The following is a 13696-nucleotide window of genomic DNA, read 5'->3' as shown; positions in this document are numbered from 1 at the left end:
GTCTATTCCTGAAGAGTCCGCCAAAACCCGCTGGTCCGGGGTTCCCTTTTGCCGCGCCATCGAAATTGAGTTTCACAAACCCCTCAGGCGGTTTTCGAAAGGTTGCATGACTTTGAATTGCCATTGACTGATTCTGCTTTGTTTTTGGATGGTAAATCATCCCCTGATCTATGTTCAGCTGCTTTAAAATCTCAGCCTCAGTATCCGAGGTTTTCCAATCCTCGTCTGCCTAGTTCTCGGCTAAGATTGATTCTCTAATTTGCTTGAGAGTTCTCTTCCATACTTCCTTCGGCTCTGTTGATTTTCCTTTGAATATTCGACTATTTCTTTCCTTCCACAGATTCCAAACATTAAATCCAGCTGTAACACTCCATGCTCTTCTAACAATTTTACCTTGGAACTTTGCTTCTCCCCAGTCGAAGAGGGTTTGGATTATATCATGTGGGTTTCTCTCTGTTGTTGAGAATAGTTTTCTTGCTTTTTCCCATTGGAGTTGGGCAACCTTACATCCATTCAACAAATGTTCCTGATCTTCTTCCTCCGAATAACATAGATAACACCTTGAGGGGCCAGAGAATCCCCTTTTTTGAATTCTATCCCAGGTTAGAATCCGCCTCCTTCCTACAAGCCATGCAAACAATTTTATCTTTGGCCACCAGTTTGATTTCCATATCCTTTTCCACTTTTGCTCTTCTTCCCCCAGTTCTTGCTGAGATTTTGCTTTGTAAGCTTCCTTTATGTTAAATATTCCTTTCGTCTCTTTACCCCATCGGAGAATGTCTCTTCCCTCTCTCTTTTTTATCTTTCTTGATTCTATTTCCTTTCCAAATACTGTTTTCTGGTCTTCTGTTGCATCTCTTTTCCACTCCTCCAAAGGTTTCCAGCTTCGCCATTCCTCATTTCCTTGTTCTTCGGACCAGTAATCCTTAACTGTGATGAGGTTTCTTTCTATACCTGCTCTGTATATTTCTTGCAGTTCTTGCAAGTTTATCATTTTCTCCCTCTGCTGCCAGGCTTCATCCCAGAATCTCACTGTCTGTCCCCCTCGGATTTCCCAGAATATATGTCTGTCTATTAAATCTCTGCTTTGAATAGTGAGATTCCAAATATCTGATCCTCGTGGCATGTCTTGCACCCTAAGAATGTCTTCCGGGGTAGGGGGCATATTATAATTAGTTGACCAGATTTCTTTCCAAAGATCCGGCCCCCTTGAATCCATCTCCACCTTAGCTTGGCGCCGAGGACTTGATTTAAGGTCCATGGGTCTCTGAGGCCTAAACCCCCTTTCTCCTTTGGTCTGATTAGACTATCCCTTGAACATAGAGCCCACTTCTTTTGCTGCTGCGGTCCCCCGCACAGGAATTTTCTATAGATCTCCACCAGTTTATTGCAAATTCCTTTAGGAGCAGTCATAACAGATAAAGGATATATCAGAATTGCTTGAAGAGTTGCTTTTAACAGAGTAACCCTTGCTGCTAAATTCAGAGCTCGGAAAGTCCAGTTCTCCAATCTTTTTGTGATCTTCTCCAGAGTATTTTTCCAATTTCCAATTTTAAGCGAGGACGAATCTAACATAGTACCTAAGTATTTGGTAGGAAGATCACCTTTCCCATAGCCCAGGACCCTGGTTAGATGAATTTTAATGGGTTCCACAGTGTTAAAGAAAAAGTTTCTGGATTTCTCATTATTAACCTCCATCCCTATGCCTTCCATAAATACCTCAAGTATTTTCTTTATCCTTTTCACTTCTTTCAGAGTTGCTTTGCAGTATATCATTATATCGTCCACAAATTGTTGGTGTGTAAAAGTGGTTTGATTTCCCCATAGTCTTAGCCCTTGAATTTTCCTTTCTCTTAATTCTTTTTTAAAGTATCTGCCTAATCCTTCTGCTGCAATTATGAACAGAAAGGGGGATAGGGGGTCCCCTTGTCTGAGGCCTCTCGATGCATTGAAGGTAGATGTTGGAGCCCCATTCAACAGGATGGAGAAATTTGGGGTTGAGATCATACTCATAACCCAATTCACCCATCTATCACAGAAACCATACGCTTTCATAATTGCTTCTAAATACTTCCAGCTTAGCCTATCATAGGCTTTTGAGAGGTCTAATTTAATCAGCATGCCTCTTTCTTTTTTCGTTTTCAACGAGTGAATTACTTCCTAAGCCACCACTAACCCATCTAGTATCTGCCTCCCTTCAACAAACCCAGTTTGCTCTAGGGATATGATGCTTGGGAGGATCGATTTCAATCTCTGAACCACAACTGAAGCCACTATTTTGTAGATGACGTTACAGAGGGCTATGGGTCTAAAACCTTCAGCTTGATCAGCCTAATTTGTTTTAGGAATAAGGGTCAGCATGGTTGCGTTTATTCCAAGCCATATTCTTTGATTTATTCTGGCCTCCTCTACAACTTCCAGCACTTCTTCTGCAAGAAAACTCCACCCAGCTTGAAAGAATTCTACTGTGTACCCACCCGGTCCGGGCGCTTTATTCCTTTTCATGTTTCTTACTATATCCTCCACTTATTCCTTCGTAATTTTCCTCATTAGTGCTAGGTTTTGATCTCTTGTTACCATATTTGGGATTTCTCTGCTTATCTTCGCTATGGCTTCAGATCTTTCAACTTGAGGTTCTCTAAGAATATTTTTGAAATGATTAACCAACTCTTTTTCTATTTCTTCGTGTTGAAGAACTCTCTGACCCTCCTTATTTCTAATTGAAAAAATTCGGTTTCTTTGTCTATGTTGGACCATTGCTTGATGGAAGAACTTAGTATTCCTCTCGCCTTCCCTGAGCCATTCCACCCTTGATTTCTGCTTCCATAAAATCTCTTCTTGTTTCCTTCTTTCTTCTAGCTTGTTTAGTATAGTACCTTCTTCTTTTGTTCTTCCCTCCTATATGCCTTCTAAGGTGTCTAACTGCTGGAGCTCTTCCATTCTCTACTCTAGTTTCTTCTTTTCTTCTATTATGTTACCGAATTATTCTTTATTCCACTTCTTTAACTTAATCTTCATTTCCTTCAATTTAAGTTGGAAAGTATGCATCTTATTCTTTCCTCTTTGGTCACTCTCCTTCCACCATTCTTCTAGTTTTTCCATCAACCCTTCATTTCTGAGCCAAAAGGCTTCGAATCTAAAGGGTTTGTTAGCAGGCCTTTGTTTTAAATCTATTTCTAGTTTGATCAGCCAGTGGTCTGAGTCAGCTACCGGGAGGATAGTGGCTTCTATGAAGACATCCTTCATCATTATTTGTTCTAAGATTAAGAATCTATCTAGGCGCGAGGCTATTTGATTAGCTCCACCTCTTCGGTTATTCCAAGTATGCTTCCCATTAATGGTTTGGATATCTATCAGCTTTTGTTCCGTTATCATGTCTCCAAACTGCTCCATTGCCTTATCCAATCGCCTTAATCCTCCTCTTTTTTCCTCTGCGGCTTTGATCAGATTGAAATCCCCTCCTATGATCCATTGTTTCCCTGGAATTAGACCTCTTAAAGCTTTTAGATTTTGCAGGAAATTTTCCTTCTCACTCTGGATATGCGGCCCATAAACTCCTGTTATAAAAACCTCTTCCACCGTTCCTACGATACTTGCTGTTCCTGTTAAGATTCTTGGAAAACTCATCCAATTACTGAATTGAACTTCCTCTGGATTCCATATTATTACTAAGCCTCCTGCGCTCCCAACTGCATCTTGTCCCATTATTTCATATCTACTCCTATTTCTACTCAAAATTTCTCTCATTTTATCGATGCTTATTTTTGTTTCTTGTAAAATCATTATACTGGGTTTTTCTTTTTTCAATCTCTCATTCAGATACCTTTGTTTGCCTCTGCTGTTGAGGCCTCTTACGTTCCAGCTTGTAATAATCATCTTAAAAGTTTTGGGCGGGTTTGGAATACCTCAGAGAGAGGTATCACTCTTCCAGAACTAACAAGAATTTCTCCCACATCTTGTATCGTTTCATTCAGAGGTCTTCTCCCTCTTTTTTTCCCTGTTTTGCCAGTGCTGCTCACTCCTATGATCTGCACTTCCTGTTTTTCCGCTTGTTGATTTTCCGTGTCTCCTGTTAATCCCATTTTTTCCTTATATCGTTTGAATGCTTCCTTATACCGCTATTTTTGTTCCTCTGGGATGAATCTTTCGTCTAACCTTTTCCATTCCTGTAACAGTTTTGCCATTATCTGCTCTTCTTCATCTCCTATTGTTTTCTGTAGGTCTATCTCCATGTCTCCTAACTCCTCCTGGGTTTCTTCTGCGTTTTCTACCCTCTGGTCCTTTTTTGTTTTTTCTATTTCTTTATCCTCCTTTTCCTCTGCTACCTCCATCTCCTCTACTTCTTCTTCTTCGCTTACTTCGTTTTCCAGACCTTCTCCCTGTAGGACTTGAAATTTGTTTAGAGATTCTGTTTTCTGGGTTTCTTTTTGCTTACCCCCCGGCCCCTGTCTATTTCCTCTTCTTTTCCTGCGTTGAACTTCTTGGAAATCCTCTTCTTCCTTCTCTGTTTTCCTTGTTGCATTTCGTCTTTCATATTCTGCTTCCTTTTCCTTTTTAGCTAGTGTGATGGGGCATCCTCTAACTAGGTGGCCATACTCATGGCACCTTCTGCAGCGAAATGGAATGTGTTCGTAGTCTAAAGGTTGATTCCATACCTCATCATGATACTCCAGTTCTATAGTGTCTGGAAGGGGCTCAGTGATATTCACATACGCACATATTCTAGCATATGTGTTGTATTTTCATCTCTTTGTTGATTCTTCCACTTTCACAAATGACCCTATTGAATCTCCGATCCCTTTGAGGATCTCTGGATCCCAGAATTCTGATGGTAGGCCGAAAAGTCTTATCCATACCGGGGCAGCTAGCATTTTTTCTTTATCTGGGTTGTAACAGTCTACCCACTCTCTCATGAACAGACCAACATTGTTCATGAAGTAGGGTTGTTCCTCAAAGATCCTTCTCTTGTCTTCGAGATTAGAGATTATGATTGTAAAAAATCCCTTCGCCCCTAGCTTGACCTCTACATGTCCTTTTGGTTTCCACCTCTGATGGATCCATCTCATGATATTTTTCTCATTTGGCCAGTATCCTATAAACTTACAAATCAAAGCATAATCTCTCATGTACCTCCTGTAAATTTCTAATTTATTAGGCGGTATGACAAACCTGGGTTTGCTCGTTGCTCTTGGTAGGCATTTTCTTGGGATTCCTGATCTCCTTTGTGCTCCAGCAGCTGAAGTTTCCCCTTCGTTTTTCCATTCTCCCTCGTCCTGCTTTTCCTTTCTAGCTTCTCCTGTTATTATCTCTTTATAGGAGGGGATCTCTCCCCTCCCGTTCTCCATTCCCATCCCTTCCGTCAGCACCCGCGGCCTCCGGTTGTCGTTTTGTTCTTCTCCAATGGAAACTGAATGCTTTGGTCTGCCCTCTGCGCGCGTCCTTTGAACCGGGCCCTCCTGACCCTGCAAGCTTCAGCTTCTTGTCAGGGACCTGGCCTGCAACTGCGCCGTCATGCGTTCATACCTCCGGTGAAAACCCTCAGAGCCTCCATCTTCCCCTCCTTCTTCGAACACCCCATCCTTGTCTTCTTAGGAATATGGACATTGTTGAATTTTGTTTTCCAAATCTTCACAAAATATTGATATGTAAACCAGCCATGTCCCTCAGCACCTTATACATATTCTTTGTATAAGTTGTAGATTTTGCGTCTTGAAAAATTATCTGGAATATGTATTGGTTCTCTATTTGGCATACAATCTCCATGCTTTGAAAATAAATCTTTCATCCATGACATTGTAGTGTTTGATAATGGCCAAAACTGTCTTTTATGACGTACTTCAGAATAAAATGTGGGATTCTTTTCCAAATTTTCTTGAATTCTCGAGAGAGGAAAATTCCCAATCGAATGAAACATTTTGAAATATTTTCTACAGATAAATAAAGTCTTAATATGATAATCATAACCTAACAATGTAGATTTCACGCACCCAACTAAATATGAATTTTGCATGCTTTCATTCATTGAAAAATATCTCTTCTTGCTCTTTAATGCAAATTTGAAATCCATATGTTTCAAGCAATATTTTTGGCAACATTCATTTGAAATGAGTGCACTGATAGAACTTCTTCTCGTCAGATATTCTGCTCTACCCCTTGTATAACTAGAAAATCTTGCATTGATACGAAAAGGTCTGCTCCTACTCCTCGATACAATATTTATTGGCAACATCTCCATCATTAGATCATCATTTGTATAAGGATTTTCATCATCATTAAGAGGAATGCTATCCACATTTTGATCAACTGTGCTTTTCAAATACTAACTTGGAAGATATTCTTCATCTTCCCCTTCTTCAGTGCTACTGTCATAGTCCATAGAATTCGAACTCAATGGAAATTTTGACTCGATGATTATTGGATATTCTTCCTCATGTGCATTTTCAGTGCTGCTCTCACGGTCCATAGAATTAGGACTAAGTGTATCATCTTGTCCTTCATCACTGGTACCTTTATACTCATTAGAATTAGGACTAAGTGCATCATCCTGTCCTTAATCACTACTGCTCTCATAGTCCTTAGAATCAGGACTAAGAGGACATTGTGACACTCCATTCTTTTGAAATTCATCATCGCGCTCTTCATTATTGTTGCTCTCATAGTCCTTAGAATTAGGACTAAGTGGACACCGTGACACTCCATTATTCTGAAATTCATCATCCCGCTCTTCATCACTACTGTTGTCATAGTCCTTAGAATTAGCACTAATTGGACACCGTGGCACTCCATACTTTTGAAATTCATCATCCCTCTCTTCATCAAAGCTGCTCTCATAGTCCTTAGAATTAGGACTAACTGGACACCGTGGCACTCCATACTTTTGAAATTCATCATCCTGCTCTTCATCAAAGCTGCTCTCATAGTCCTTAGAATTAGGACTAACTGGACACCATGACACTCCATACTTTTGAAATTCATCATCATGCACTTCATCGTTGCTACTCACATAGTCCTTAGAATTAGGACTAAGTGGACACTTTGACACTCCATTCTTTTCAAATTCGTTATCACGCTCTTCATCACTGCTACTCTCATAGTCCTTAAAATTAGGACTGAGTGGACACCGTGACACTCCATTCTTTTGAGCTTCACCATCTTGCTCTTCATCACTGCTTCTTTCATATTCCATAGAAATAGGACTAAGTGGACACCGTGAGACTCCATTCTTTTGAAATTTGTCATCAAGCTCATCATCACTACTGCTTTCATAGTCCTTCGAATTCGGACTAGGTGGAATCTGTGACTCTTTATTTATTTGAAATTCTCCATCCCCTCTTTCATCAGTGCTACTCTCATAGTCCTTAGGATCAGGACTAAGTGGAAGAATAGACTTTCTATTCATAGTGGAAGAATTCCTGCTATATTCATGCATATGAATAGAGTTGTTACACGATGAAGATGTTGACGCTGTATAAATCGAAACTTCACTATTAGGACAATCCATCCCTTTCAAATAGAAGATATTTAATGATACAAATGGAGAGTCTCCTAAAGATATTATATAGCTTAGAGAATGAAATTTTCCCTCCAAAAATTTCCCTCACAAAATTTCCCTCCCAAAAAATTTCGCAAAAATATTTCCCTCCAAAAATTTTCCACCCAAAACATTTCATGAAAATATTTCCCTCCTAAAAGTTTGTGAGATTTATTTCACTTCATTATTTTATTATGCAATTTAACGAAAAATGTAAACTTAATTTTTTTTATGAAATAAATCATTAAAGTTAAAATTGTAAAGTAGAACTTCTACCTAATTTTTTTTTTTTCTCAATCAGTCTACTCCTATTATTTATACAAAAAAGTTATAGCAAGGCAGTTGCCTTGAAACGTCTTGCCATGAAGTTGGCATTTTACAAAAATATGCTTGACCTCAGTACACAGAAGACCTACAGTAGTATTTTTGACTCCCATAAAACTTAAAATTGAACCACAGCTATCCATCGCTAAACATAAACAAAACATTAACTGACAGAGACCTGAAACATACATTAACATCGAGACTCAAAAAATGAGGCGAGCTCCTACTTTAGAAACTGCAAAGAATGGAGGCACGGGCTAGATCATTCGTCCTCTGAGGTGTATGGCTCCTCAACGACCCTACACCCGAATTGAAGTGAGTCCTCAGAGTCCGATTGATGAACCTCTGAGCCTGTAGGCTCTCCTCTTGCTAGTGTGCTTGGACCTGCGTTGGATTTTGGATTCATCACAGAAAGGCCTCCCATGACCTGGCGCTGGTTATCAATTGGATTTGTCGTCCTCTGATCTACTAGAACCCCAGGATGGGCTGCTCCCGAACCCCGGGCATTCTCACATTTTTCAATTGTAACTAAACCTATGAAGGATGAGTTAGCTAAAGAACACGGGATGTGGTAACGGACAATGGGATGAGAATTATGCTCACATTCATCATTCCTGATTCGCCCTCGTCCCCTTCCCCTGCCACTTCTGGTGGCTGGAGGATTTCTACGACCAGTTACCAACGCATCCGAGGAGGGGTCCGAGATGGGGGTGGACCTCCGATGGGTGGCGCGACCGCGGGAACCACCTTGCCTACTTCCCATTCTGGGCCTTTCACACAACATGATAACTTGCAGAGGCTTGTCCGAGGAGCGGATACATAGAGAGGAATGACAAAGAAACCAGTGCCTAGAGAGAAGCGGAAACGGAACCCCGACAAGTCCGGGAGTACCTGGAACCAGAGCCAAGCGAGTAGAGAATGCTCTTGAGCCGAGTGAGGGAATGACGAGCAGAAGCTCACTAACAAAGTGGCTCAGGGAAACACTCAGAGCAGCAACCCATAAGGCAAGAGGTCTGCGACGAAGTCGCGGGAATGACAAACATATTGAGAGCCATAGCGCATATAACCAGGAGACTTTAGGACGTAGTTAATGCAGCCATAAATATACTTGTGCAAGACCAGCTCGCCAAACCAAAACTATAACTCGTGGCGCACTTGGGCTGACACCTGCCCATTCGATGCGCCTCCAACGTACCTTGTGACTTATCAAACACCCGCATTCGGGAACTACCTAAATTATTTTAATAGTCAAAGTATATAATATTTACTAAACAATTAAATGTTTTTTAAATTTTTATAATACATTCTGAAACAAGTTAATCCCACATTCACCTCGCTATAAAAAAATTCCATACTATTCGCTTTATCATATTTTCATTCATCGCCATAAAAAAATTAACATGTTAGAATTTATTAAAACTAATTAATCCCGCATTCAACGTACGGTAAAACATCTCTGTAGTTTCACCTATATATTCCATTATCACTATTAATCACGTTACATCAAGGTTTTCTAAGGTTCGTTAAAAGACTTGGAGCGAATTTGTCGAGTAGCTACATTGGGATCAACAACATAATGAAAGGTCAGTTAATTTTTTTCCTTGAAAGTTCTCATATTAAATTAGTTTAACGAAGTAGATTTTTTTCTAAACTTAAAATTTTTTGTCAACCAAATTAAGAAATATTTTCGTCATGAGCATGGTGGGCCTAGGGCAACCCCATCTTGCAATCGACCGGCCACCAGATTTTTATTATAAACTTAAAATTTTTTGTCAACCAAATTAACAAATATTTCCGCCGTGAGTATGGTGGGCCCAGGGCAACCCCATCATGCAATCGGCCGGCCACCCACTCTCTCCGCACACCCTTCCAGGCCCCTCCCCAAACTCAGAAACCCCATTCCCCCTCACCCCCCCTTCCACCCCACCTCCCTTCCCCACACGACCCCCTCACCCCTACCCGGCCCCCTACCTCACTACCCTGGACCCACCCACCTGTCCCCCTACCCGACTCCCCTCCTCCTCCCCCTCACCTCACCCCTCGTTTCCTCGACTCCCGTTCCCCCCTCCCTCACCTCACCCTTCATTTACCCCCCGTCCCTACCCCTACCTCTCCCCCTCACCCCTCGTGCCACCCCTACCCCTACCCCTCCTGCTCCCCTCACCCCTCATGCCACCCCTACCCCTACCCCTCACACTTCGCCCCCCCCGCCTCACTCCCCTTCATCCGCCACCCTACCCTCACCCCTCACCCCTCAGTCGCCCCCCCTACCCCCTCCCCCTCACCCCCCGGCACCCCTACTGTCCCACCCCCTGCTCACTCCTCCCCTACCCCCCCACCTCACCCCTCGGCTCCCCTCCCCAACTCTACCCCCTACCCCTCCCTCACCCCTCAGCCTGCCCCCTGAACCCTCCCCCCAACCCCCTAACCCCCCTCACCCCTCGCCTCGCCCCCTTAAACCCTTCCCCCCAACCCCCTAACCCGCTCCCCCCTCACCCCTCGGCCCCCTCCCTTCCCCGCCCCTCCACCTTCCTACCCTGCCCCTCTGCCTCCCCCGGCCTCCCCCACCCTCCCCCTCCTCCCACCTCCTGCCTCCCTCACCCTCCCCCTGCTCCCGCCTCCAGACCTCCGCCCCCTCGGATGCCCACCTGGGCGCGTCGACAAGCCGTCGGGGAAGCGTGGGGTGGGCAACTGCACCCCACCCTGCGCCACCCTGGCGGCTCGCCGGCCCGCCCGGGGTGGCCATCCGATTCTTGGAATCGGGCGACCACCCCAGGCGGGCCGACAGGTCGCCAGGGTGGGGCCGCCCACCCCGTGCCACCCCGCTGGCCCCACCCAGGCGGCGCGGGGTGGGGTGAAGCCGCCCACCCCGCGCCACCCCGACGTGCCCGGGTGGCCGTCCAAGGGGGCAGAGGTCGAGAGGCGGGGGAGGCGGGGGAGGGAGGGAGCGGGAGGTGGAGGGGCAAGGTAAGGAGGGGGCGAAGCGGTGAGGGGGGAGGGGACGGGGGAGTGTAGGGTGAGGAGGGGGCAAGGGCGGTGGGGCCGAGGGGTGGGGGGGCGGGGTTAGGGGGAGGGTAGGGTGAGCGGTGAGGGGGTAGGGGGGCGTAGGGTGAGGGGTTGGGGGGTAGGGTAGGGGTTGAGGGGGGCAAGTAGGGTGAGGGGGGGTTGGGGGGACGACCGAGGGAGGGGGGTGGAAGGGCGGAGGAGGGGGAGGTCGAGGCGCGGGGGGGAAGGGGGGGTACGGAAGGGTGGGGAAGGGAAGGGGGGGCTGAGGGGTGACGGGGGGATGGGGCGGGTAAAGTGAGGGGGAACAAGGGGTGAGGCCGAGTAGATGAGGGAAAAGGGAGTGAGGGAGGAGGTAAAAGGGGTGGGGCGGGGGAGGTGTGGGATACGGGGGGGGGGGGGTAGAGTGAAGGGGAACGAGGGGTGAGGGAGGCGACCGGGTAGAGGAGGGGGATGAGGGTTGGGGTGAGGGGGGTGGATGAGGGGGAAAGAGGGGTGAGTGGGGAGCCCGGGTAAAGGGAAGGATGAGGGGTGAGGTGAGGGGAAGGGATGAGGGGTGGCAAGAACGAGGGGTGAGGGGGGGAGGGCCGGGTAGACGGGGGGGAAGGGGAGTGAGGGGGATGAGGGGTGAGGTGAGGGGGGGGGATGAGGGGTGAGCGGGGAGGGCTAGGTAGAGGGAGGGAAAGGGGAGTGAGGGGGAGGGATGAAAGGTGAGGTGGGGGGGGGGGTAGAGTGAGGGGGAACGAGGGGTGAGAGGGGGGGTTGGGTAGAGAGGGGGAAAGGGGAGTGAGGGGGAAGGTTGGGAGGGGGTAGGGGTGGCGAGGGGATGAAGGGTGAGGTGAGGGGGAGGGGTGAGGGGGGCTGAGTAGAGGGGGGATGAAGGGTGAGGTGAGGGGGTGGAGTAGAGTTAGGGGGAACGAGGGGTGAGGAGGGGGGGGCGGGTAGCAGGGGGAAAGGGGAGTGAGGGGGATGAGGGGTGAGGTGAGGGGAGGGGATGAGGGGTGACAGGGGGGGTGGGTAGAGTGAGGGGGAATGAGGGGTGAGGGGGGAGGGCCGGGTAGAAGGGGGCAAAGGGGGATGAGGGGAGGGATGAGGGGTGAGGGGGGAGTAGAGTGAGGGGGAACAAGGGGTGGGGGTGAGCGCGGGTAGTGGGGGGGAAAGGGGATTGAGGAGGAGGGGTAGGAAGAGGGGGGGATGAGGGGTGTGGTGAGAGGAAGGGAGGAGGGGGGGATGAGGGGTGGGTCCGGGGGGGAGTGAGGTAGGGGGGCCGGGTAGGGGGGATGAGGTAGGGGGTAGGGTAGAGGGGGGGTTAAGGGGTAGAGGGAAGGGGGGGTAAGGGTGGGCTAGGGTAGCCGTCTGATTTCCGGGAGGGGTGGTTCAGTTGGGGGCGAGGGGGGTAGGGGGAATAGGTGGAAGGTGGGTAAGGGTGGGCTGGGGTGGTCGTCTGATTGTGGGGTGGGGTGGCTCGGTTGGGGGGGAAGGGGATAGGCTGTTGGGGGTTGGGGAGAGGGGGAATGGGGTGAAGTGGCATGGGGATTTTGGGCCGATAGGGGTCCTAGGGGGTGAAGGGGGGCGTGGAGGGGAAGTGGTTGGGATGTGGGGTGGTGTACAGGTAGGGGGGAGGTGTGAAAGGGGGGTAAGGGTGCGGTTGGATGGCCGTCCAATTGCGGGATTGGGTGGCGTGGGTCGGTTGAGGGGGAAGAGAGGTAGGGGGGCATGTGGGGTAAGGGGTGGGGAAATCACCCGCCACTCTGTGGATCGACGAGGTGGTGTCAGTGGGCTTCTGCCATTTCTTAGTGTTAATATTTTTTTAATTTCAATGATCTGATTATACAAATTAAAAATTTAGGATATATTTTCTTTGTGGATTTAAGTTAACATGTTTTCGTTGTTTACTAATTTATGTGTTTCTATTTTTCAGGAAAATGGCATCAAAGAAGATTTCTGTGAATATGTCTGGACCAAAGACACTTAAAGGTGCATCTTCAAAAAACATCGGTGAATGAACTCCACTTGAGCTCATGGCTACAAATCTTTCAAGTGCCTCAAATGATAAGAAGATGATTTCAAACTAGAAGAATTCAAAAGAGGTGAAATTCCCATCAAGAATCTGGTATGTGAAAGAAAGAGAAAGACAAAATGTGAACATATATCTATATATTGATATACCGAATGAAAATGGAATTTTTGAGCTGATGGGAAGAGTCATAGATATGTGTTCGGTACCGGACACTGAAGTTGTTTACATACTTACAAAAGCTCCCAAGTCACATGAAATGATTAAATATCAACTAGCATATTCATTGTATGACACGAGAGAGGTATCTACAAAGTTGTGTAAACAAATCGTAAATGAGATGAAACAAAACATCGTAAGTATTGTTATTTATATTTGTATTTTTTTTCTTGAAAGTGTCTCACTATATTTTTTTAATTTTGTTTTTATTGACATATGATATTTTGTTTGGCAGAATTTTGTTGAAAGTTGTTCAATTAGGTTGGGAGGCATTCATTTCATAGAGCATGATATCATGAAAGTTGTTAGCAGTTTTTACTCAATGTCGGAAGAAGATATGGAAAACAAGAAAAATGTAGTAATTGATGATGCTACAAAACTACATCCAAAGGATCAGAAAAAAAGGCCTCTAGTGGATAAATCTAGGTAAACAAGTTACTTTTGAGGGCAATGAAGTTGAAACTGACAGTGAAGCATATGTTGTCGTTACTGAAGATGACATTGGAATTGAGAAGAGTCGTAAAAGACCAAAAGTAACAATGCCCAAAAATAAATCTGTTGAGAATGTTATGACGAAGAAAAGTAAAGTTGAAGATTTTGAA

At 45.9% G+C, this 13696-nt stretch overlaps 1 protein-coding gene across 1 annotated transcript; it reads right to left on the bottom strand.

The window, feature by feature from the left end:
* Positions 1 to 229: 229 nt before the first annotated feature.
* On the bottom strand, positions 230 to 1261 carry LOC149210793 (uncharacterized). The gene has a single exon (XM_089399099.1). It carries the CDS (start codon positions 1259 to 1261, stop codon positions 230 to 232), a length of 1032 nt encoding a protein of 343 aa, XP_089255225.1.
* Between the last annotated feature and the right edge of the window lie 12435 nt (positions 1262 to 13696).

This window comes from Pinus tabuliformis, chromosome 1_2, assembly GCF_031772625.1.
Source record: "Pinus tabuliformis cultivar Carrire ecotype Pingquan chromosome 1_2, CPIR1, whole genome shotgun sequence".
NCBI lineage: Eukaryota > Viridiplantae > Streptophyta > Pinopsida > Pinales > Pinaceae > Pinus > Pinus tabuliformis.
The sequence above is the reverse complement of the archived record's forward strand: the minus strand, read 5'-3'. Positions and strand labels throughout refer to the sequence as shown.